Source organism: Geospiza fortis, unplaced genomic scaffold (assembly GCF_000277835.1).
Source record: "Geospiza fortis unplaced genomic scaffold, GeoFor_1.0 scaffold188, whole genome shotgun sequence".
NCBI classification, from domain to species: Eukaryota; Metazoa; Chordata; class Aves; order Passeriformes; family Thraupidae; genus Geospiza; species Geospiza fortis.
In genome coordinates this window covers 4,104,853-4,131,450 of record NW_005054337.1, presented here as the reverse complement: position 1 = coordinate 4,131,450, position 26,598 = coordinate 4,104,853, and the positions used below count along the sequence as shown (strand labels likewise).

At 45.1% G+C, this 26,598-nt stretch overlaps 1 protein-coding gene across 2 annotated transcripts in view; it reads left to right on the top strand.

Annotated features, from left to right (window-relative positions):
* The window catches only part of RIMS4 (regulating synaptic membrane exocytosis 4), a 54,734-nt gene that overhangs the window by 14,970 nt on the left and 13,166 nt on the right, over nucleotides 1-26,598 (top strand). For both annotated transcript variants that reach the window (XM_031057948.1, XM_031057949.1), the window contains exon 2: nucleotides 15,418-15,559. In XM_031057948.1, the coding sequence (XP_030913808.1) occupies nucleotides 15,483-15,559 (77 nt within the window). In that variant the 5' untranslated portion in view covers nucleotides 15,418-15,482. The remainder of the gene's footprint in view (nucleotides 1-15,417; nucleotides 15,560-26,598) is intronic.

Below are 26,598 nucleotides of genomic sequence, written 5' to 3'. Positions count from 1 at the left end.
TTCGAGGCTCTGAATCCCCTTGGATCCTGGAACTGTTGTTTGAGTAGAGCTTCCAAGTGTCCAGGTGGGATGGCACATTGAGTACCAAGCACAAGAGGATTTCTTTGGGGCTTGTGAAACTCTATTGTGTATAGAAGCTTGTATAAACTTCCTGAAGCTGACATTTTGATTTCTTTAGTGAAGTCTGTCAATTAATTGAGTGAAGCTGAGTCTTGCAAGGCGCAGTGGGTGCTGCTGAGAGTGCTGTGCCTGGCTGGTGGGAAGGGCTCAGTGCCCTCTGTGTTTTCTAGTTCATCTCTCGGCCATGGTTTACACTTCTCATACACCTCACCATGGAAAACAAAATGTCACACTTTGAATTCATTAAGCAGCTGTGACTTTTGAAAGGGAAAGCTGTTCCATATGGCAGGAAAATACGGGGAAAAGTCACGTATCTGTAGCAGAAAATACATGGGAAAGACAAATATTGTGTAATGTTCAGAAGGGCCAAGTCATGCTTCATAAAGGGAAGTTTCTAAGGAGAATGGATACAACAGGAGGACAATTCAATCAGGAATATGGCTTATGTGATAGAAGGAGGATGTATAGTCATTCACGGATCCAGAGGAATAGAATTCAGTAGTGACTTCAAATCAAGTGTGGCCTTGTGGTTTCTCTCATAAAAATATGCAGTTGGAGCAGAAGCAAAATGTTACATCCTTCTCCAAAACAGGCCAAGGACAAAGCACAGACCTCCAAACATCTGCATGTGTTCTGACCTAAAAATTGCTTCAGCAGGGAAACTAAACCAGGCTTTGGTGGAGACTGCAAAGTGTTTTCTGTGCATGTGTCAGACTTGCAAATGGGTTCACTTTGATTATCACAAGTCCTCTTTGTGTTCATTCCAAACCATTAAACTTCTTTGAATGGATATTTGGGTGAATGAGAAGTTTTTAAGTGGACTGACTGTCATCCAGCAATCTTAAGGACTGACTTGTCGTGGAGCAAAGGGCAGGACTTGTCAAAGCTGACCAGTGGTGCTTGAAGGTCCAGTGTTGGCCTGGCCTGCCAGCCTGCTTCCTCAGGCACAGAGCACCTGCTGGGGCTGCACTGACCACTCATACTTTGGTAATCTTGAACAGGTACCAGCTGCTTTGCTTTTAAAATTCAGGATAATTCATGAGCGAAGGAAGAGCAAGAACCACCAGCAGATGCTGTCAACTCACTCCCTCGGTGCTAGTTGCTCAGATTTGTTCCAGAAGTAACTGAGATGTGAGCAAATCTTCCAGCTGCCTGCTGCATAAAGAACGAGTGAAAATGGTTAAAAAAAAAGGCAGATGACAGAATTAACATCTGGCTCTTTAGGTATATGGCTGGTGAAAGGAAAGAATGGTGCTAGTGCCTGGAATTGGCAAAGAGGTTTCTGTTATTAAGATTTCTGTTATTTCGATATGTCACAACCCATCAGTAACTGAAAGATGGAGAAAGAGACATGGGAAATGGGACAGTAAATACCTGCCAGCCCAGTTTTAATGCTCTTTCGGTTGAGCTGCTTAAATGTAGTTGCCTGTTTGAGGAAACCACTCACTATAGATTTTAATGCTTTTGCTGCTTGGTAGGTTCTCATGTGGGCATTGCAAAATCATCCCTGATGGTCCAGGCACAGGTGGAGTTAGACATGAGCATGGGAGAGGAGTGGCAGATACTCTACAGGCGTGACAGGGCTTGCACAGACCATGCAGGGCATTTAGTTTGCACAAACTACAGAGGAGGAGAACGTGGAAGCAGCTTAGGAAATGGATGGGAAGCTGCTACTGTCTGAGGACTGATCTCATTTCTCTGTTGTGGCAGAAGGGAAGGAGTAAGAGATCTTTGTGCTTGTCAAGGTATCTGGAGAAAGTCAGGCAAGATTTCTTAGGATGCTTCTTCAGGATGCTGGCCCACCTTCCACTGATTCATGGCTTAGGAACTTTCTCTTCTCTTGAATTTTTTCCTCATTGATTTATTCCAGTTTCTTTTTGACTCCTCATATATGTCCATGGTCACCCCAAAGTCCTGCAGTGAGGAGATAACCAGCAGTGCCACTGCCCCTGTTGCCTCATGAGGATGTCTCATAAAGTTGGCATGATGAGTTCTCTGCTGTGGGTTGCCACAGAGCTGTGGCAGGGCAGACCCTAATTATAGCACATTATGCTGGTTTAATGGCAGTAATAGAAAGTCAATTTATAGGCAAGAGCAAATTGCCTTTTTATATGGGGAGGAGGATAATTCCTCCCATGTGTTGCATTATTAAATTTGTAATCTTCATTTCTAATGCTTTTCAAAAGTGAATATTAACAGAATCTAAAATGCAGCTCATAAATTTATGAGCTGCATTTTTTTCCCCAAACTCTTCAAGTTCTATAATTTGTCTTAAAAGGTGAACTTCAGCAAGGTTAGGATTTTTTTGTCCTTCTTTGCTTAACTTAATAAATGAAAATCCCTTACTTGCTACCTACCTCTGGACAAGCTAAAAGGCTCTAAAGATACTGCATTTTAAATAGCAGTAATGAATATCTATTTCCATTCTTGCTGAGTGGAAAGTTCTGAATTCAGGCTTATTCCCTGGTGATGAAAGACACTGGAGAGAAAAAAAAAAAAGACACGTTTTCATATGTCATTTGCTAGCAAGGAGGCTGTTATGATGCTCTTTTTTGTTGCCAGGGAAACAGAGCCCTGAACTCCTGTCTCTGCAGGAGGAGGAGGAAAGGATTATTTCATTCCTGAGCTCGATTTGTAATTGTGACTTGTGATCAGAGGCTGTGAATGGGTTGGGACTGAGGGTCTCACCTTCAAGCTCATTTTCAAAATTGTGTGTCCTACCTCCTTCTGTTTGTTTCCCTGTTGGAATGAGTGTGAAGGGTGGGGCCTGGTGGGGTGGGTGGCTGGCACAGGTCGCTGGCACGGTTGCTGTACAGAGGAGTGAAACAGCACTGGGAGCCCAGGTGGTGATGGAAGGGGATTGTACTTCCCTGACCTTGCCAGTAACATCTTGAGAAATCCCAAGGCTTCCTTATGTCTGCCCAGAACAGAAACATGAAAGTTACCTGCAGGTATCAGAAGGGAGCAAGTGACAGTGATGCAGGCACTTCGTAAGCACGGTGTCCTCTCCTGACCTTCTTCCATTACTGTTGAGCAGTTGTTGCCTGCACATTTTATAAAGAGATTCCCATCAAACTTTTTTTTTTGTGGTTACATTAAAACTATTTTTTCACTCACACACTGCCCTTTAATGCGTATTTGATCTTGCTGAACTGTCAGTGTTGCCTGCAAGGCTGATGCTGGCTGTATCACAATTGCTTCTTCATCTGCTCTCTTTTCTGCTCTCATAGTAGAGGGAGATTAGCAGAGCGCTCTAAAGCATTTTGTTCATCCTTGCTCTTTCTACAAAATTTGTTCAGAAATATTTGGCACAGATCATGGGATTTTGGTGAACTTTCTGCCAGGTACATGTCATGGGGTAGCCATGCTGCAGACAGGTATTGCTTCTCAGGATGCTGTGCTGGTGTGTGGCTGTTGTTCACTGTGTGTGATTAATGTAAATTCCGTTCAATACGATATTGAGCACTGGTGTGCCTCTTCTTCACAAGGGACTGATTCTTACTACATCTAGTTGCTGATAATTGAGAAAATGAGATTTGGTATCGTTCCTGAAGTGTATTAATTAATCTATATTAATTTGGTGATTTTTTGCTTCCATCCTCAGTAATCTACATCCGGGCATGATATTTTGGTTGGTTTCCCACATTCTGCAGTATCTTTCAGCAGAGATGAACACATCATGCTTATTTTCCAGCTCTGGCCAAAAGGCTTTTTCTCCTCTATTGAAAGCTCAATACTCTGCATAGACAAACAGTGAACTGAATTTCCCAAAGGACTTCAAATAATCTGGGATGTTTTTCTATCTGAGTGCTGCTTTTGTGCATGCAGCAAGCAGATGTAGGAGGCAGCTATGTGTCTGCCATGTTCATCTGTGGGAGAGTGTGTCACTTGGATGAGATCTTGCATGTGTCTCTTCAGGGTTTGGGCTGTGAAAATTTTGCTTGAATGTTTTTTCTTAGGTGTCTGCTAGTTAAATTCCAGCGCCTCTGTTTTTGGTATTGGATGGTGTTTTCCATGTGTAACGGCCTGACTTGTCCCCAGTTGAAGATATCTGTGATGGATGATTGGCAGGGCTGTTTGCAGTGATACAAACTCACTTTGATTTCTTAGTCACCCTGAATGACTTAGCAGCGTAAGGAACCGTGGCTCCTGTCCTGCTTCTGGGCATTGAAGCCTGACCTTCCCTTCCAGCTGTCATGAGATATCTGCAGTGAAATTACTGCAATCATGAAGGGCTGGGTGCTCTCCTTTCATTCCACCCAAGCAGATCCAGAACCTTGATCCTGAAAGGGATCTGTGCGAGAGAAACACTATAAGTGCACTGGATCCATTTGCAGGCTTTTGGGAAATGCAGTCACTCTCTGAGCTCTCCCTTCAGCACCACAGGTGTGCTATAAACAGAGGATTTGTACAGTTCTTGGTACCATTTGGGAAGAAAAGGATTCCCTTTAGTGCACCCTAGGCTGTGGCTGCCTGGCACAACAGACACTCCATAGCCATGGACCTGTCATGGGACATCCCTGTGTGAGTCAAAGCAATATGTAGAATTAGAGGGAAGAACATGCTCCTCTAGAATTTGTTACAGGTATTCCATGAAAGTACCTTTGGTGAAGCCCGACACAAGTAGTTGTAGCATCTGGTGTGATTGTCTGGAGTTAGGAACTCAATGCCTGAAGTTGTTTAACTTCTCTGGAAAGCAGACCATTGGCTCCCCCCTCTCTGCTTCCATAATGGATCAAATAATTGCTTCCAAATGGACACAAGTTATTAAGCAGTGTGTATAATTAAAGTTTCACTCCTTGTGAATTTGAGCATTCATTTCCTTAAGGAAAATATGATGAAGTAATTATTACCCAAGCTAAACACAAATCAAATGCTGTTCTAAACACAATTCTGCCCAAGGATTCTAGTTTGTGAATGACTCCAGGGTTCTATGTGGCTTTGTGCCTGTTAAGGAAATGGGGCTGTGTTTTTAATTGTATTTATAACGAGTGAACAAAAGGTTGCATGACTCATGCATTGTGCCAAGACTGTTGCTCTCTGCGCTCACACACACGTGGTCTTGACAAAGCTGCTCGCTCCTAAAAGAGCATCAGTGAGACAGAAGAAGAGGGAAGAGATCTCATTAATAAATATGGCCTTGTCAACTGCTTCCTCTGAATTTTGTCTGTCAAAACTAAACTTTACCTGCTGTGTAGTAGCTGTGATTTTGAGGGAGGCAAGTATTTCTTCAATGCTTAAGCTGCTGTCTTGACTTTCTTCCCATCATTATTGTGTAGCAGATGCTTTATCGTTTCAGCTAACTATGAGGGAGATGTCCAAGATGTGCAGACTCTAAAAATGCTGGAAAAGATGGCTCTGGGTAGAGAGAGACACATAAGCTAGTGCCCCTGGTGGGGAAAGGCCTGATACCTAATCTCAGTTTAAAATTCACCTTGTGGATGGAAGCAGACTGCTGGAGCTGAGCATCCAGTGGGACAGAAAGGTGTGTCAGCCCCTCTGGGACGTTTTGGTGGCTTCAGGAGGCTTGTGACCTGAGTCCTCATCTGCAGCAGGAAAGCACAGTTTACAAACAGGCTGCTGAAGTTACTTTGCCCCTGCTTGCTTCCCAAATGTGAAGAGGTAGATGCTGGGCTCTGCCAGGAGGGGCACTTGGTGAGCGAGCAGGCAGGTCCAGCAGGCTGGGGAAGGGCACAAGCAGCCTCATGCAAAATTTCTTGGCTCAGTGAAGCGTAGGCAGAGCAGCTCTTTCATCTCATGCCATCTTTCTCTACAATGGCTCTTTCTAGTAGCTTTATTTTTGTGAATTCACCTCATTTTTGTGATCCTTTTCTAAATCAAGAGGTTTTCTGCAGCTCAGGCTCATTCATATTTCAGAGCCTGGACTTAAGCAACATCCTCAGTTATTAATAGTGTGAGATGGATGGCAGAATTAGGACATCAGGGTGCTCTGGTTCAACTCTCTTGTAATTAAGTAGAGAACCACACCTGGCCTTCACAACTTATGTTGGTTAGCTGGAGGGCTTCCAGCCACGAGGACATAAATTGGCTCAACCTCTAATTCTCCTTGTGAATTAACAAGAAGAAAGCCCTGAGATGGTGCTGGCACACTAACCAGCCACTCATCTTTCTACTTTGATGTTTTCCTGATACCCACATCTTGATAGCTGGCAAAGTTCCAAGAGTTTGGAACTGAGAACATGGAGAGCACCGCTGGTTGATGTTTCTGTGTATGGCTCTTCCCTCAGCTTTCTAGGGAGTAAATATTACAGTGTTGTAATTTAAATAAATCAGTTAAATTAATTGCCTGTGCCAAATGTACATGTTCTCTGAGCCCATCAACTAAATTTTTCTTGACTTGGTCCGTACTTGGACTGCAGACCCCCTGGGGTTCCCAGATGGGCTGATGTCAGAGGGGAGTTTAACTCTTGGTGAGGCTTAAAACCCAAAATGCAAGAAGTGGAAAGATTGAATCCTCCAATTGCCATGCAGTGAGAGAGTGTGTGTGTGTGTGTATCTGTGGTTTATTGGACTCTAAGTATCACAGTAAGATTACATTTTGAAGTCATCACCCCTTGCCCAAGCACAAAAGCAGCAGATGAAGAAGGGCCTGGGATGTGGGATGTCTGTCCCAGACATGTCCCAGACAACTGATGCAGCATCAGTTCTGTGCTTGTCTTTCCCTGGAGACCTGGGCTACAGACAGAGCAATGTTCAGGTTTCATTGCTGCAGAAATATTAGAGCAGTGAATTTTCTGGGTGGCTATGGACATTTCATTTAATCAGACTCTACTGCAAAGCCTGGCAGATGGGGGGAAGAGAAGGGGGCAGTGTGTTCCATTTTCTTATAAAAATAAAAATGCAAAAGCATCCATCAGATAAAGCTATTTGGATCCTGCTGCTGCAAACAAAATAGAGACATGGAAAGAATTCTGAAGAGCTGGGTCTAGCTGCAAAGTGGTTCCCATGAAGTACTCTGAAAGAACTAAACATTTTTGTTAGTGTTATGGTACTGCAGCTTTTTTGTAGTGAAAAGTGAAACCATTTCTATGGTAGTCAAAAACTCCATTTGAAAGTCATTGACAGTGGAACATATGTGTTTACCTTTTTGGCTGTTGGCTTTCTCTCTTTTGACAGGGAAGGAAAAAATCTCCAAAGGATTTTCCTGGCTATGTGTTTGTTGCAGAACTTTTTCTTTAGACGCTTTTAAATGAAAATTTTGGCCGTTAAATTTTTTATATAGATGAATTATCAGAAAGGTCACAATTAAAAATAGCATCATGGGAACGATTTGGTTTTAACCTCAAAAGGAGGAGAAAAAATATGTTTAAAATAAGAAAATGGAGCTTTTGAAGAAAGGAGGAAAAATTGATACTCTACCCATGCCCCAGACAAGCTACAAGAGATGATAACCCCTAGTGGCGTGGAGACTTGCTTAACTACAGGCACAGTTGGATTTAAACTAAACTGCAGCTCAGACCAGCATGGAGGAAAAAATGCTGCTTTAAGTGTCTGAGGAGCTGGGGTTTGGGCTGAGTTGTGGGGGAAATAGGGAAGGCAGCCTCAGAGGCTGGTCTTGAAAATAACCCTGTGAATGCTTTTCACTTGTCTTCTAATGGTGACTAAGGTCTTTGATCATATTTACACTGGGTGTCAGCGAAGCAAACCTTCCAGTGCTGTGTGGAACACCTTTGGGAATGATTCTTGGTCATCTTCTAATGGGGGAAGAACAGAAACCTCTGGGTTCAGGGGGAGTTGGTTTGACATCCCCACATCTGGGCATGGGTGGCAGCTCTGCCCGTTGGTGTGGGTGAGGACAGGCCAGTGTGGGCTCTAGGATGAGAGAAAGCTTTGCTGTGCTGAAATATCCATGTGGATCAGGAGCAGTGGGATTGGAACTGCGCTGCAGTGGGAATTTGGAGGTCTCTCATTGGCATCTCCAGAGGTTTCCCATGCAGGCAGGGTGTCCTGGCCCTGCTCTGCATTCAGCTGGAGTTGGTAGCTGTAACAGCAATGCAAATAGTTGCTAATTTTACTATTTTTCTGGCTCTCACAAGAAGAGTTGATGGAACCTTCCTAACCCTGTGAATGTACCTAACCTCCACAGATTAGAATTAACATACTGATTTTTTTTTCTATCCCACAAAGATTCTGTGCTTAATTTGGAAAGAAAGGGTGTGATTTTGTTGGTGTCTGAAACTAGGACAAGGGGAACGAAGCACACAGCCTGATTAGTGCCCCTGCTTATCCCCAGCCATTTTCTGTCATTCTGGTGGATTACTCAGGCTGTGATGATAGCCTGGCATGTTCTGGGGCACGGTACAAACTGCCTCTCTCTAGGTGCTCATAATTCACACTCCATTAGGATGTTGATGCAGGGAATGCTTGGCAGGATGTCAGGGCTTGCCAGGCATGATGAGATTGAGTTCATCTCGTTAAACTGCATTCTGAAGTGACAATCCAGTATTTATATATATATATTTTTTTTCCCCTCAGCATAAGCAGCCCCTTAGGAGAGCATCAGGGCTTGCTCTGAACAGAGACAGCCCTGCAGAGGGGCCTGTGCTGCCCACCCTGGCAGCCAGCAGCTCAGTGTGTGTGCCAGGCTGTCACAGGTGTTGGGTATTCATGCAAGGCAGTGGGAAGGCTTCTCTTTCTCTCCTCTGAAGCTGAACAATGGAATTTTTATTCATCTCAGAACTGATTCATGGCCCACAAGTCTTAGTACGTGTCACAGGGAGTCAGCATCTGACTAAACAAGATTTTTTTTTTAAACACTTCAGGAGCAACAATGCAGTGACAAAGTTTCAAGTGGATAAGTTAATGTGCTGACTCTTTTCTCAGAGTAGCTGAAAATAGGTAGGAGGTGGAATGGTCAGTGCTTTAGCAGTCTGGTGGGGAGCTGAGCTGAGACTCCCACTGCTGCATTTTGCCCACAGACATCCCAAATTGTTGGACTTGGGGACCTCCCTCACCTCAGCAGGTGATATTATCCAGGTGGATGATTGATGTTTTCCCTTCATTTTCAGCCCCAAACTGCTTCGTTTTTTCTCAGGAGCAGATCTCTATGGGGAAGAAAGCTAGAAAAAACTCCTGGGGTCAAAACCAAAGATGAAGTTAGTGACTGCATGAAATGAAAGGGCTTGTGAGCCCGTGTTTGAGCCAAGGGTAGAGCAGGCAGATGAGCTGAAAGGAGATAGCTCCAGGCAAATCTCTGCAGGCAGTCAGGTCGTGTCCTGGCTCTGCTCTGCCTGATCTACAGCGTGCTCTGAAGGCTTCCTTGACTCTGCCAGATGGGTTTTTCTGTGGTCCCTTGCTGGAGCTGTCAGTTCTTCATGCTTCATAAGCTCAGGTTTGTATTTGGGAGCAAAGCAGGCGATTCGCGTGCTGAGGAACCCAGGTGTGAATCCGGGGAGCAGAGTCTGCCCAGGCTGATGCCTTGCAGCATGTTTGGGTGGGAATTGTTCCATACTGCTGCACCTGGATAAGAAGAGCAGTGGGAATGCAGTCTCTTTGCTCAAGCTTGGACTGACTTTCTTGGAAAATACAAAAGATTATAGTTTCCTGAGCTTTGCAGTAGGAACAAATACAAGTAAACATCCATGTGATTTCCCTTCCTGATTTCACCCCTGGCACCTCAAGCTGAAGTTTGGGAAAGGATAACAGCTGCTTGGTGTTTTGGTTTGCCCGTGTTGGTGCTGTGTGTCCATGTGCTTTGGGTGCCACTGTGCTCTGTGCTTGGGAGTGGCTGGGTAATTTAGGAGCCAGGCTGATTGGGTTGAAAGTCAGTCAATGCCTAATCTCAGGGCTAAATCAATACCAATTAATTCTAAAGTACAGGAGGGTCTGTAGCACATGCATCATGCTGGGTTCATTTTGTGATGGTGGCAAGCTGCGATGGAGGAGAAAATTGAAAACAAAGTGGAAAACAGAAAGATTGTAACAAGTACCTGGGTGGAGGAAAAGGAAGTGCCAAGAGATTAGACAGTGTAGGGATAACAGTGAGAGACACTTCTGTCTCTCAGAAGTGCCATCAATAAACATCTATCGTAGGGTAATTCTGTGTAGGAGTAATAATTATATAATCATGACCTTGTGATGAGTTATTGCAGGACTCTCAGATTTTTCAAGACTTGCTGGCCTCTGAGCATGGAGAGCCCTGTCAGCAGCAGAGAGGAAGAGCTTCAAAGAGTTGTGTGTGGGAGTGATGTAGAAGAGGACAGGAGCAGCACCGCTCTTATTTTTCCCACCCCATAATTTCAGGCAAATCCAGTTCTTGGTGGCAGCCCTTGCACAGGAGTGGCACCATCCTTGAGAAGAGCTGCCTCTTGGCTGGCAGCTGGAAGTTCAGTTAAGGGAGCTCTCCAGAAGATGCTCTGCTCTGCACAGGGCACCTGCATGGTCACCTTGCTCCTCTTCATTTGTTACTGGGCTGCCTGGAAGGAGCTTCTGGTTGGCTGGTCTGACATCACTCAAAGATGAGGGGAAACATGATAATGAGATCTAATTCATATGGAATAAAATCATGGGATATAATTAATATCAATCAAGAAGAATGCAGGGAAAATGGGTCTTGTGAGAAAAATTTTTTGGCCAAGTTTTAGAAGACACAGATACTGGGTAAATGTGGTAAGTGTGTTAGGGTTTTGTCCTAGAACAACATGGCCCTAAAAATCTGATTGTGATAAGTGGATTAAAACCTTGCTTCACATATCAAAAAGCAGTTGTCAAGGAAAGGCCTCAAAGGCAGGAGGCCTCTCTTGATGGCCTGGTGGTGCTCAGTGTTTTCATTTGATTTGGAGCAAGCATGAGTTTAAACCTCACTTAATTCACAGGCGATGTGGACATCAGAAAAAGAGTAAATAGTATGGAGGGTGGGAGAGCTCTATAAAGCTGTGTGGGGTTTTGCTTGCTTTCTCTTCAAATAAATTTCATTTTGTTACATATTTTTTTCTTATAATATTCTGCAAGGTCTTGCCAACAGGACAGGCAAGGGACTGCAGAGCCTTTAGGTGAGGTGGGATGTGACCAGGAGCTTACTCTGATCTTGGGAGATGCCAGCAGAAGTAGTGAAGATGAGAGTACAAGCTGATTTTTACCTCTGTATGCATTTCTGCACTAAAATGGAGACTTCAGTTCTGTTCTCAAAAGGGCGTTTAAAACCTGGGGAGGTTGTTAGAAAGATTCAAGGCCAGGAGAAAAAAAAAATGCCAGAGCATGAGAGACATAGAGTTCTCAGTCTGTTTAACTTGTCAAAATAAGATTGAGAGATAACTCATCTGCACTGCAGAAAAGTCTGTATAGTGAGAACACAAAGCAGCTCTTGGGGTGGAGAAGGGCACTAAAAAAACCTGATGTGTGAAAGCTGAAACCAGGCAAACTTAAGCCACATCTCTAAATGTCAGGTAGTAAAATAAACTGTGCAGGCAAATGGCAGATTCTTCATCTCTTGATATTCTTCACACCCAGAGTGGATAGTGCTTTAGAAGATATTCTTTAGCCAAACATAAATTGTTTGGCTGAGCAGAGCAAAATCAAAGCACCTGTCAACACTGAGAGCTTGGCAGAGTGACTCCTGGGCCCTTCTGGTTGTTGGCGTCAGCAAGGTGCTGCGTATCTTCATCCTGGATATTTGACCAAAAAATTTCTTCTTCCCAAGGTCATCCCGAACTGAAATCCTCTCTTAGTGAGGTGTTGCACTGCAGGCTTGACTGACTGCTTAACCTCTGTTGTTTGCTGCTTAATTGGAAGAGGTGCAGGGAATAAATGTGGTGACGCTGCAGAAAATGTCAATACTGCTCTTACTTGTTTCAGATACCACTGACAAATTAAGACAAATGATTTTGCCAGGCAACACCCACATAGATGCATATCATTTACCTTCTGATTAGCAAAGGTGTCAAAGCACAAAGATTTCAGTGAAGGGAGGAGGCACAGCTCCTATGCCGTGCTCCACACTGACCAGGGAAGGTTGATGGTAGGTGACTGTTGCTTCTGAAATATTTTTTGGCTCACAGATTAGAAGTGCAGTGTCATCCATATTTATTTCTTTTCCAGGTGTGCTATCCCTGATCTGTCCTCCTCTCCCAGTTGATGGGGATGGATAGTTTAGGAACCTGTATCTCCTTTCTGATGGCATCTCTTACCCTGTTTCAGTCATGCCTCTGGCAACTGTGGTTTGGGAGCTTGCCTTTTTGACAAAAAAAATTATTCTTCTTCTGTTTAAAGGAAACTTTCAGCAAAAAGAGACTGTAGGGAGAGAAAGGTTTCTCCAACCTTTCTCCAGAATAATGAGAGATCATTTGTAAGATGCAGGAGTTGCTGTGCATCCCTGTCTGGAAGCAGAGGAAGGAACAAAGGATTTTTATCCTTTATTCCCATTGTCTTGTTTTATAGAGATTCGTGATTAAACTTTTGCCATTTCTCCCTTTCTTTTGTAATTTTTTCCTTTTTTTTTTTTTTTCAATTTGCAAAAGCAATCAGGACTACTAGAAGATGACCCACCCAGCAGTGGAAAGCTGTGCATGTGGTGCTTTACAGCTGAACTTGCCCTGTGCCAGCTAAATCTCTAGTACAGCGCCCTGGTGCTCCCACAGTGCTGCCTTTCCTTGCCTTTGGGCCCTTCTGCTTTATTTCCCTGGCTTTCAGTCAGGAGATAGTTGATAGAATAGAGCAAGCACCTTGTATTGCTCCAAACCCTTGCTCTGTCCCAAGCCTCTCGTTTCTTGCCAGCTGTGGATGAATAGTCTTTTAATTTTGAGTGTCTCCAGGCACATCTCATTAGATGGGGAAAGAAGGGATTTTTTTAAGCAGATGTTGAATAGCTGGGCAATGGGGCATTTTTAATTTATTTCCTACATTTATGTCATTTGATGCTTTGACTCTGGCTGCCAGCAGAGCTCTTGTGAGGAGTAACCTCAAAGGGCAGGAGGATGAGTGCTCTGAGTGCGCACGTGGAGGAAGGATGGGCACTGGTGCATGTGGATGACTCAAAGATTGTTTGTGGAGGTGAATGCAAGACAAGTGAAATGGACCATCAAGCTTGCCCACATGGCTGTGGGATGTGCCCTCAGAGGAACCTACAAACCCCATCAGAGGCTCCAGTGAGCTGCACAAGGCTAAAGAAGGTGCATCAAAGGGAGCTGCTCTGCACTGATTGGGAGAACAAGCATGGCCATTTCACAGAGCTTCACTTTTGTTGGTGCCCATATTGATATTCTTGCCTGAAGGTTTGGGTTTTGAAGGCACATGAGAAATATGTTTTACGTTTATGTGACTTCCTGATTTATACAATGTGCTTCATGCATTGCCTCTAGGCACACAAACAGTACAAACTGTAGTTAATGTTAACCCAGGATGTGCAAATTCGATCCCCTCAGCTCACAGGGACATGTGTATACAGGCTGCACCATATGTGGGGACAGCAGCTGGTACAGAGCCCTGGGGCCAGCACATTTACCCAGTTGGAAACATCATGATAGTAGAGGAAAAGGTACTTTGCAGCTGTATTGATAGGAGAATTTTTGTCTTTGCATTTCCATGTAGATATAATTGGAGAAATGAGATAGGAAGCATTTCTGATATCTTAGGGAATTTTTTTCCCAAAGTCTCTCTTCCCACCAAGATGTAAAGAAAAGTATTTTAGGTCAAGCAGCCTGCCACAAATAACAGTGTATTTTAGGCTGGTTATTACAGATACCCTCATATTTCTAAAGTAGTTCAGAAAGTGATTCACCAGAAGTTCCACCTGAATATGAGGAAGAACTACTTCACTGTGTGGGTGCAGTGGAACAGGCTGCCCAGAAAGTTGTGGAGTCTCCCTCACTGGAGATATTCAGGAACTGTCTTGACGTAATCCTGTGCAGCGTGCTCTAGGATGACCCTGTTCCAGCAGGGAGGATGCATCAGATGACCCACTGTGGTCCCTTCCAACCTTACCCATCCTGTGATTCTTTGAAAGACTTGCTTTCTTTAATATTTGGCGATCCTGAGTTCTCCAGACTCAATAGCTGGGTCATTTCTCCTCTGGAGGTGGTACTCGAAAAAGTTGGAAGGTTTCTGAGAGCACTGTGGGTCAGAGGTTTGTTGCCTGAATCCAGGGTAATGACTGAGCATCTTTAAAGGATTTAGATAATTTTGCTTTGTTCAGAAAACTTGTAGCAGATGTGTTTCAGGATGAGTGCTCTATGTGGGATGAAATCTGGAGCTTCCTAACACCAGCTACAGCAATTAATAGTAATGGTATTCATTACATATTCATTACATAACATGGTTTGTTCTGAGAAACAGACTGCTTGAGATGGAGGATGAAAATAGCAGCTGTTAATTTCAGAGGGCTGAGGCTCTGAAGACTGCACCCAGGAGGAACCAGAACCTACTTAATTCCCTCTATGCTGTGGCTGAGGGCGTCTGTCAAGGGGAATAGTCCTCTCTGGGGTTTTCCACTGCTGGTGCCTTTCTGGTGCCACCAGGGAACATTTTGGCTGTGCCCAAGTATTCCTCTGTGGCGGGTTTGGGAGGGCTCCTGCTTTGACAGCACCTCTGGTGCTGCCTGGCTTTTCCTCCCCTCGATGCCCACCAGGACCTGCCACTCTTTGTGCTGTTCCACACAACCTGAGGCAGCAACATGGGCTTTGGGAAAGGCTTGGAGGCATCAGCTGTGCCCGTGGTTGCTGCTGCTGTGTTCCCTGACTGGGTAGCTCTGGGTGTAGCCAGCTGGTGTGGCTGCCTTCTCAATGGATAATTAATTGGTACAAATGGCTGCAGCAGGTAGGGAGGGTGTGCATGCTCTGAGTGTCTGCTGGGCCTGGCGTGGTGGAGCAGTGTGTGTGTAATTAAAAAATAAATATATAAACAAATATATATTTATATAGAAATATATTTATATATTATATTAATAATCTATAATAAAATAGATAATTTATTATAAAATTTTATATTTTATAATAAAGGAATAAAGAGATGTATTTCCTATATAATAAAGGCATTTATTATATATAAATGCCTTTTATAGATATATATCTCCTATAATAAAGGAATTTATTATAATGTATATATTATAATAATATATAATATATATAATTTATTATAAAATTTATAAATATATTTTATTATAAAATATATTTTATTATAAAATATATTTCTTTATTTCTTTTATAATAAAGGAATAAAGAAATATATTTCCTATATAATAAAGGCTGGTCTTCCAAAAGACCTCCTCTGCTTCTCTGTGGCTCTGTGAGTGCAGAAGGCTCTGGGAATAGAGGCTGACTGCCTTTTCTCCCCTTGTGTTCCCAGATGGTGATGGTCGGAGGCTGAAGGGAGCCATCCAGAGGAGCACAGAGACCGGCCTGGCCGTGGAAATGCCCAGCAGGACCGTGCGCCAGGCCAGCCACGAGTCCATCGAGGACAGCATGAACAGCTATGGATCAGAGGGAAAGTAAGTCATCAAAAAGGAGCTGGCTAATCACTCGTGGGATGCACTGTCCCTGAACCTATTAATTTTCCTGCAGCATGATGGACGATGTGTTTTTCTGACTTGCCTGTGCTGCAGGTGTACTGCCCATGCAATTAGAGCACATCTCTCTGTCTGCGTAGCTGGCACATACTTGACTGTTTATATACTTTTTTTAGTGTCCTCATTACTCTGAGCTGAAGCAGATACCCATTACTTTTAACCACTTTGCCTTTGGATGAGTAATTCAGGGTCAATAGCAGAGGCTCATTACTGCTCGTAAATGATAAGCCAGTAGTTTTTAATGTTGCGCAATAGTTCTCCATTTCCCCTGTTTAAAAATAGCCCTTTGGTTTGGGGCAGGAGGAAGTTTCAAGGTGCTGAAAAGGTGAAAGTTATAAAATACATGATAACATAGCAAAATTCTGATATCAAGATATATATTTTGGAGCCTGTGTACTTTGGTAAAAAACTTAGTTTTGTTTCATCTGAGTTACAGTGTCCTAAAAGAATGTGTTTCAGAAAAGATTTTTGACTCCAAGAGAAGTTACAACACGCTTGCATTTAGACTTTATACCAGAGTGCAAAGCAGGGGATATTTAGGCCAGAACTTTGGAACCTGACTTGTCTCCAGTTCTGGTTTTTGTATTTCCATTACTTGAAGCCATATATGGGAATTTGATTATTTTACTAAGATGACTATTCATGGGAATCTTTGGAAGCAAAAAACCCACAGTGTTTAAAGAAGAAGGCAGTACCTACCATCTGATTTTGTACTTCCTAGGTGTGTGGCCACAATGTTTCTATACCTAAAAGGTTTCCTATTCAAGCCAAGGACTACACTTGGCATCACTCTGTACACTCTCTCGAGTCCTGTGTGGTATTCCAAGTACACTGTACAGCTAAAATGCTGAGATAGTCCAAAGGCACTCTCAATTAATGTGATTCTGGTGTTAAATAAGTAACAAGCTGTAAATTAAGAGAGACTTTCTTTAGCTTTAGAAGTAGGCTAATCCTGGAAAGGCATCATAGATCTGTGCTGAAGGTTCAAAATAGTAATGAGGCACAGACTGCGATAGCAATCTTGTCACTCCAAAGCTGTGATGTACCTTATCTCTTCTGTGAGCTGCTGTCTCCAGGGAAATTTTCCTGCTACACCAGCACAGTCCTGTGGCTTGGAGTTCTGCCTCCGCTACTAGATGCAGAGGATTAGTGATTAAGTTCATTCCCTGGGCAATGAGGAGTAAGAGTCTGCTTTCATGCAGGGCAAAATTCTTTCTTTTTTATATTTACATAGCTTATCCTCCGGGGAAGGGATGTAATTCCCTGGATGGTCTGTGTCCTCTCACTGCTTCCATCAGCTGCTTTTGTGGAGGGGGGAGTATTTCTGCCAGCAAAGTACTGCACCCCTGCAAGTGCTGTCTCACCCTGAGGGCAGGTGACATGTAGCTATCAGCTGGACAGAAAAAGGAAAAGCCTGTCTTGGAATCCAGTTGTCTTTATTAGAACAAGCCTAAGGTTTGGTATTCCAGCCTTGAACCCTGCCAGATCATTCTTGCCAGCACCTCAGCCAGGGATGGGGTGGTTTCCTCCCTTCTCTGAAAAGTGTGATTAAGTGGTTCCTGGATGCTTTGTTCCTGGGTGGGATAATTAATCTCTTCTGGGAACCCGGTGGGAATTGCAGCTATCTGTCTGAGCCACAAGTGATAAGCAAACAGGGCTGAGAGTACAAAGAGCTAAGAGGGCTCAATTCTCTTGAAACATGGTGGGAGGGGAGTTTCTCTGCTTTCTTTTCCTGCAGCAAAGAATGGAATTGTTTGGGGAATAGCTTTGAGGAACAGAAATGTGTTCTCCTAAATCAGATTTCTCTTGACCTCTCTCATTTGCTGTAGCTGTCTTCCCAGGGAGGCAGAATGAAGATTCATATGTCTCTGTTAGCTGTGGCAAGTTGATTTTCTTTCTAATAAAAGCTGGGTTTGTGACTGGTGCAGATTCTCCTGGTCTGAGGTTTTCTCTCAGACTGGTCAGAGAATTTTCAGCAGTGACTGTCAAACCCCTGGTTTTCAGCAAGGCAATGCTGTTCTAGCTCTTTCCACCCGTACATCCCTTTGGTGTGTTCACACCTGGACAAAGATGGATTCACAACCTCTCAGCTTCCATGTGTTCTTGTAATCCTTATCAATTTAAGGACTGACAGGACAACTTCCAAAGGTGGCATGCTGAAGTGATCAAAGATTTGATGAAACATTGCTGCAGCAGACCTAAACACCTGCCCTCAGCCAGATAAACTGCTTTTAGAAAGTGTTGCTCACTGACTGCTTTTCCATGTTTGTTGCAGGGAGCTGCTCTCTGCTAGTGCAAGGTACCACAGTTAAAGGATGTTCTGAAGTGCATGGTTTTGAGCAATGCTGCTTTCATGTTAATACCAGCATGCATAAAATGTAGATTTTTTTTCATGGAGACGCTTATTATGTAGGGGTATACCTCTGAGGTATGCTAGGCCTTCTTTTGAATACTCACTTTACCTGAAGATGGAGTATACTGGAGACTAGCTGGGCTAAATGATGCATCTCCTGCAATTAAAGCTCATACAGCATGCCAGGAAAAGCTGACATTGTCAACACACTGCTTTGTGTAAAATTTTGCCAGACAACAAGTCCTCCAACCTTCTTACCCAGATTTTCTATTGCACAGTTGTTGTGCACTAGTTTAGGAAATTAATATAATAAAACTCAATATGAGACTCTGTAGAAGGAGAAGTAGATATTTACCATGAACAAAACTGTTTTCAGTCATTCCCATTCCAGGTTTCATTCCCTCATGCTCTCACCGCCCCATGTGGGCACCAAGCCTCATCAGTCCAGGTGCTGGAGCCAGGCTGGGTTGTGTGCTGCAGGGAGGACGTGGGACACCATCTGCCAAGCCCTCGCTGTGTCTGCTGAGTTGTTCTTCACAACAGACTGGCTCTTAGACTGTGTTTTTCTTACACTTTCTAGAACTTACCTGCTATTTTGGAGTGATCTTTCACCTCAGGGTCTTGCTCTTTTTCATCTCTGTAGATCTCAAGCAGCACTGCCACCTTTTTGTTCTCTTTTTTGGGGGATCTTTATGGCTACAGTCTGCCCTCAAACAGGGTATGGAAGTGATGTGCTCTCTAACCTTGTTGTCTGTTCTTCCCCTGTCACTGGAGAACAGATCTGCTGCAGCCAGGTTGGTTGTGCTTTCACATACACAGATGTTTCCATTCATAATTCATCCAGAACAATCTTAGCACTGGTTACAAATCCTACAGCAGTGAATATTTTCTTCTATGTCTATTCTTAAAGATTCACATGAGAAAACAGTTGCCCACTGTAGTAAGTGCCTGTGGGGTAGTCTCAGGACACCAGGATTGCTGCAAGGATACAATTCCCAATATAGGAATAACTCACACACAGCCCTGTGAGATTGAGCGGAATCTCAGCTCCATCCTGGCTCTTGCACCATCTACATCTTGTTTTGGCTGGGTTTTGCTGCAGCTGCACGAGACCATGTACAGCATTCAAAAAGCAGTAGATTCTGGACTTGCATGTAACTTGTTCCTGCCAAACACTTTTCTTCCTGAAAATGGAGCAGAAAGATAAAAATGGACCTGGAACAAAAGCCTGCTAGCTGCCATAGTGCCTAGTGAGTGGTACTCATAGGGTTTTTGTTCTTGCTGGCTACTGCTGAGATGATTAAGTTCTGGAGAGATCAGGTGATTTTTACCTTAGAAAAGCACAGCAGGTGGTGACTAACAAAGGCTTGAAGGATTGTTCTCATATTATCTGAGATGAGTGTGCAGGTCCAGTGAGGAAGCATCTTCTTGTTTCCATCTCACCTCTCTTCTCCTTGGTGAGGGCAGTGCTGCCTGAGCTCTGCCCTGTTGTGCCCTGGGCAGGGGCGGGACACAGCCTGGCACAAGTGCCACCTGCAAGGGCATCTCACGCCTCTTGGCTTCCTTCTGTCTCTGGTACCAGCTCTGCCCCTGGGCTGCTGTGAGCCAGCACTGGGACTTAGGCTGGGGGAGCTGCCCACCCTTCTCTGCTTCACTGAGGGATAATAATTAACAGGAAGCAGCAGAAAATACTGGCCTGGGTTATGACCACATGAAAATTCACTTCCCTTCACCAGAAATTATCCATCAACATTCAAGAATGACCAGAAGACTTGATTCCTGAATGCCCCATTCAGGAGATTCACATTGCAGCTATTCCCTGAATGTTTCTTGTTTGATTTCCAGAGCCAGGAGACTTCTAGACTCTTTTATAACAGATTATCTTCAGGCCTCTTTTTATCTGAGTCCTTTAAAAAAATGTAATTAAACATGTTAATATCACTTCAGGCTGTAAGAAATCTGTGTCTTTTGAGTTGGAAACCAGGAAAGGCATGGAGATTATTTCTGTAATATATCAAGGAATTCCTTAGCCTGTTCAGCAACAGCACATCCTTTTGTGCAGGCAAAGCTTGACCAGCACAGCTTGGAAAGGATGTGACCTTGAGAGCTGTAGTTCCAGCAGGAAATAAAGTGAATCCCACCTTCAGCAACCCCTTGGGAACAGACAGAATTGCTCACTGAAGACAGGTAGCTATCTTTTATTCAGTGCATCTAGATGACTAGTGATTGCTAAAAATGGAGCTAGCCTGGCAAGGTGGGGAGGGGAGTGGGGGAGGTCTTTGTGCAGAATTCACTGCCTAGTTTTTATAGCACTGTTTCAGTGGCAGAATTCATAGAGCAGAGCAGAAGGAGCGGGATACGCGAGCGGAGTACAATGTGTTACAGCACAGAAGACAGCACGTCACAATGCTAAAAATGCTGCAGAAACTGGAGTGGCCCAGAGAGAAACAGAGCTTGTTGAGAGGCAGAGTTGGAGATCTTGCCTGGCACAGGAGAGGTGTGCAGTTGGTGGGGTTAGGGTGGGTTTGGGTCATGGAAAACCTTCCCAGCCAAAGTGAAGGCTCCTGCAGCATTCACATCGACTTTGACAGGTTAAGGGGCTCTGTGCCCAGTCCCTGGACAGTGTAGCTGGATGCATATTGCTCCTGCACACCATAAATATTTGAAAGATGGGGTAATGGACATTGGCAAGTTCTGCCTTCCTCCTTAGCTGATAGATTCTGCTTGGCTCCTGCCTGGGAGATGCGATTTAAAAGACGTTAACATGCAATATGGATGAGTGTGATTGTTACACAGAACATTACTGCTCCCTGAAATTGGAGTTCTGATGGGGTTTTTTTAATGCTCAAATAAAATAACTGTCAAATATGTTATCAGTCTCAGAGGAGACTTCCCTCTCCCCATTTCTTCTGGCTGAAGGAATCTGTTGCTGTCCCTGTTTTTTAAAGATAGAACTGGAGAATTTAGCTCCATGTTAGATGTAGATGTGTGGTGTATCTGTTAGTTCAGCTGTGCAAGTCAAACCACTGAGATGCATGGCTGTGTTTAGGCAACTTGCTTATTAAATGCAAGTTTGTGCCATGAGAGGATTAAAAAAAAGAGTCTTTTTTTACTTACAAGAACAGAACAGTAATTTCTGAACCCTGGGCCCGGACACATCCATGCACATACCAGACACAGTGGAGCAGCTCTTTAAGAATGTATCACCTCTGGAGACTTGAGATGATGGCAAATAGGAGTTTGTGTGGATGGTGTAAACGAATCCATGAAAAGAACAAGGCAAAATGTTATCTTCTGAAAATAGCTGTTGTCTGGGTGTGCCAGGGGGTGGCTGTGTTGAAGCTGTCTGGCCTCACCACCTCGCTGAACCCGGAGCAGTGGAGTTCCGTGGGAGTCAAGGTGTGCAATGTGTGAAACAGAGAGACAGGAATGGGGATTTGGTCCAAGGGGAGGACATGAAATTCTCTTATCCTGAGAGAGCTCCTGGACAAAAGGGTGTTAGACCCAGCCTGTGAAGGGAGATGAATGCCTCGCTCTGTATTTCTTCTGCACAGGCACAGCAGCAAGTGTGGCCATTGCACATTAGTACAATCAAGACCAGTCTCCAAGTCTTGTAAGACTTATAAAAAAGTATGATATCAAGAGGAATAGAAAGGAGTATGTGGTCTGTTTTTCAAACTGATAATTCACAAAGGATGTTTAGGACTCGTGTAGAGAAGAAAAACTGGGAAAAGATTTGGAAGGAAAAAGTAAAATAATGCACAGGAATGAACTCTCAGGGAAGGATTTTAAGAACAGATTAGAAAAGCAGCTGTCCTAGATGGTGTAAATAAGGCTGCTCTGGTCTTGCGACCTGGGTGTGACTGGCTGACCTGTGGAGATGCATTCTGACCATATTTCCTGTGAGTATTACAAGATTTTGACAAGCTGATTCTGCAAACGCTCTCAACAGCATAATGGGATACCTGGCATACAGAGTCCCAGGAGCAATTTAAAAATAGATTTAGAAAAGAGGTCGGACAAACTCTGCACGGACAGGAAAAGAAATTAATGATACATTTTCCCTAAAAGTGTCTGCCTCTGTGCACTCTGCATGCTAATCTGTAGCCAGCAGCAGGTGAGAGTGTGGAAGGGACTGAGCAGAGCCACATATGCTGTGTGAGAGGGATCAGCACAGCTGCTCTGCATTTTCTTCATAGCATTTTGCATTGAAATCAGTGTTGTCCATCTAGGCATTCAAATCCTGATCAGTTTACAAGCAAACTCTGAAAAGCTGGTTCTCCATCCAGTCATTTATAAGGAGGAGCTGCTGTGCCATGAAGGGAGTGACTACATGATTTGCCCACAGAGGGGAAGGACATGGATCTTTGCAAGGAGTAGGTCAGGAAACGCTGCTACCCTGAAAGAGCAGAGAAGCAAGCAGCTGGCAAGGAGCCTTTAAGCCACTCTTAAATTACTCTACAGAGGGACAGATTTCATACACCCTGACCTACAGCATGCAGCACGAGAACACAGTCTTCAGAGGCTGCACAGATTTTGTAAATAATCAGGATTAGGAATGTTGTGTTTAAAAGAAGAAGGTCTGGGCAGTTTCAGCCCCAGTTTGAGTACACAACTTCTAAGATCCATAGAATGTAGAATATGCTGAGTTGGAAGGGACCCCTCAGGATCCTCAAGTCCAACTCCTGGCCCTGCTCAGGACACCCCAGGAATCCCACCCTGTGCCTGAGAGCAGTGTCCAAACACCTCTAGAACTCAGGGCTGTGACCACTGCCCTGGGGAGCCTGTTCCAGTTCCCGACCACCCTGTGGGTGAAAACCTTTTTCTAATATCCAGCCTAACCCTCTCCTGGCTCAGCTTTATACCATTTCCTCAGGACCAGTCACTGCTCATGAGAGGGAAAAGATCAGTACCTGCCCCTTTGCTTCCTCTCATGAGAATGTTGAAGACCACAATGAAGTCTCCACTCAGTCTCCTCCAGAATGAACAAACCATGTTACCTCCAGTGTTTCCCATAAGGTTTCCCCTCCAGTCCCATTACCATCCTTGTGGGATCTTTTGAATAACGTTCTCTAATAGCTCAATGTCTTTTTTATATTGCTGTGCCAAAACTGCCCCCAGGACTTGGGGTGAGGCTGCACCAGGGCAGAGCAGGGCAGGACAATCCCCTCCCTTGCTGGCAATGCTGTGTCTGATGCCCAGGACAGGGTTGGCCCTCCTGGCTGCCAGGGCACTGCTGATCATATTCAACTTGCCATCAACCAGAACCCCCAGGTCCCTTTCCACGGTGCTTTTTGTTCCCCTGTCTGTAGACACAACCAGTCTTACTCTGCATATTAACGTGTCACAAAAAGACAGAAGGGGTTTGTGGGCTCTGTCATGTGTGCCATAAAGCCGGGCTGGTGGTTGGTACCTGCTCTGCACGGGCCCCGCAGGAGTGCGGGAGCTGCGGCGCTGCCGCGGGCTCGTGTCTCCCTCTCGCGGCTGGCCTGGGCTCCCTCTGTCGTTCGGTGTGTCCCTGCTGTCCCCAGGCATGTCCCTGCTGTCCGTAGGTGTGTCCCTGCTGTCCCTAGCTGTGTCCCTGCTGTCCCCGGCTCCCTCTGTCCCTAGGTGTGTCCCTGCTGTCCCCGGCTCCCTGCTGTCCCTAGGTGTGTCCCTGCTGTCCCCAGGCATGTCCCTGCTGTCCCTAGCTGTGTCCCTGCTGTCCCTAGGTGTGTCCCTGCTGTCCCCGGCTCCCTCTGTCCCTAGCTGTGTCCCTGCTGTCCCTAGCTGTGTCCCTGCTGTCCCCGGCTCCCTCTGTCCCTAGGTGTGTCCCTGCTGTGCCCAGGTGTGTCCCCGCTGCAGTGCCTGCTGGCTCTTGTGCAGTTTGGGCACAGCAATGATTATTTGATGCTGAAAATGATGCTTGCAGCCTGTGCTGAGCCTCGGTGGGAGCTAGTGCCTGTGCAGCCAGGGTTAACCTTGCTGCAGGTTTCTGCTGTGTTGGTGGGCTCAGACATCCCAGGATCAATAGTATCCAGTTCTATTATTATTGCTAGTATCCAGTAATATTGTCTTTCTGCTGTCCCTGCTCTGCCTCCTTGCTTACAGCTAAAGATCACGATCTGAGCATCCTCCAGCAAAATGTCCTTCATTTGTCCTTGACACACTGGAGGCATCACTGACCTCCCCGTGCTCTCCCTCTGCCTTCTGGCCAACAACAGCATTGCATTCAACTAAGGACCAATTCCACAGCAAACCCATAATCTTTAACTCTGTTAAAATCATCCCCATTTGGCTGTGGCAAAGCAGAGCCTGTAAATCATGATTAGTGAAAGCAAAGGGCCAGAGAAGAGATAATTAATTTCGCTTTGCTGTTCAAAGGCTGCGCTGCCCTTGCTCAGTGGAGGATTTGTGCCCTTTAGACAAAAGGCTGACAAGTGTCACCTGTTAATCTTCTCTGTGTGCAGCTCTTTGCAGCGTGAGATGGTCCTGTCACAGGGCCCTGCTGGCTCTGGCAGCTGCTATTTGCAAGTCAGCTGCAAAGCTCTCCCTCTTTATTCCTCTGGCTATTTTTAGCATTTCTCTTTAGATGCAATAAAAAGAAGACATCTCATATCAGTGATAACCAGGTTGTAGTGGTTGTTCCCCTTAAGGGACAGACGTGTTGGGCAATGGGAGGGGAAGGGCTTTCCAGGATTGCTCCAGTGTGTGTGAAACATCTGCTGGCTGTCACCCAGGGTGGAGACACCACTGTCACCCGCGGCAGATCCCTTCAGCAGCCTTTCTCCAGCACATCCAGTGTGTGGTGGTTCAGCTGGAGAGCTGGTTTCTGCATCAAGGGCAGGTCAGAACAGCTTGGTATATGCTAAGGGCAGGCAGGAAAAGTCTGCTGAGCCTGCAGCATGCTCCAGAGTGGCAGGGAAGGGCTCTTGGGAGTATCAGGGCTGCATTTAAGGGGTTAAAAGAAGTCACAGTGCTCCCTGGAGCTCTTTTCCTCCCTGCTTTAACTGCAGGAAAAACAAGTGAGGGAATGGGGAGAGCCTGTCCCAGCAATCTCACCATGCATGTCCCCCTCACGTCACCATCCCAGCTTCTCTCTGGGCATTTGACACACAGCTCACCAAGATGAATTTGAGCATCTGAAATTTAGTCTATTCTGCTAAATCGTTCCTGCTGGTTTTAATCCACATTCATACTAAATTTCTACTGTTTTATTTTCCCCTTCTCTCTCCCCTCAAGGGAGAAGCAGTAGCTTTCTTGGAGATAGCTTATGATTTTTCCAGACAGAAATTGTTTCCATTCCAGGGTTATTGGCAATACCCAAATATATGTCCAGGAATTGGTCAAAGCCAAGATTTAGAGCTGCTGCTGTAGTGTCTAATAAAGCAGGACTGCAAAAGGTCAGCCTCTGTGCAACATAGCAGCCAGTTCCACCAGCTAATGGCATAATCTATTATAGAAGTAATTCCTATGTCTTCCCTTCCCAGTCAAATATAACAACAGTGGGGAACATTAACTGTCTAATTTAATACTGAGTTCCTTATAGTGCTAGTAAACCCATTAACTAGGGCTGTTATCCAGACTGATTGAGTCTTGACCTTGGCCTGTGTTTTTAAGTGAGCTTTGCCATTCCCCTTGGGATCAGCAGCTCCATTCAAGCAGCAGCTCCACTGCCCTCCTTGCAAGGCTCTGAGCTGGTGGCCCAGCCTGGGTGGCCCTGCAGCAGTGCCCTGCCCTCTTGCTGTAGTTTGCACTGCAGAGCATTCATCATTTCAAGGTCATCCAGAGCTCTCTGACTCCTGAATTTATGGAGGATAGCAGCAGCCTTTGCTTTGCTGTAAGCACTTCCAGTTGCCATTGGTTCACCTTTACCCCAACAGTCCTTGTTCTTGTGCTTTTTAACACTGTCCTTCATACTCTCCTGCTTTTTTCCTCTATATCATCAATGCAGGCTGCAGCATCAGCTGCTCTGTTAGCAGGTGCTTTTGCTTTCCCCTGAGCTGCCCAGCTGCTGGGCAGAGCCTTTGCTATCAGCATTCATAGATAGCATCACATAACAGCTTGGAAGGGACCTTAAATATCATCTGATTCCAGGCCTGCTGCCTTGGGCAGGGACACCTCCTGCTAGAGCAGAGGAGGGGTGGGCTGGTGTGGGAGCACAGGTGCCTCCTCTCCACTCAGGGATAGTGCAGAGCAGTGCTTGGCATCAGCCTTTGATGTGATTCTCTCCCTGGCAGGTAAGAGGAAATGGTTTATTGAATTGTTCTGAGTATTCAGAGGCCAGAGGGGTTTCTGTGGGTGGTCTTCTCCCACCTTTGTGTGTCCTCTGCAGTAACATGGCTGGACTTCCCCCTAGAGAGGAATTGCTCCAAGACCTGGTTCTGGGTGTGCTGTGAACTCTCATAGCCCTCAGCTTCACTCAATCCTGGGCTTCCCCCTCCTCTGTCCTGGTCCTCAGCATCTTGCTAATTAGCCCAAGCATCTGTTCTGAGCACAGCAGTGAACATTTCCCTGAACAGCTATGAGTTGTCTTGCCAGATCGTTATTTACGTGCTGGTTCAGGTCACACACTCCCCAGGGCAGGAGTGAGACCCGAGTTTGGCCCATTTGTCTTCCATGAGTTGAA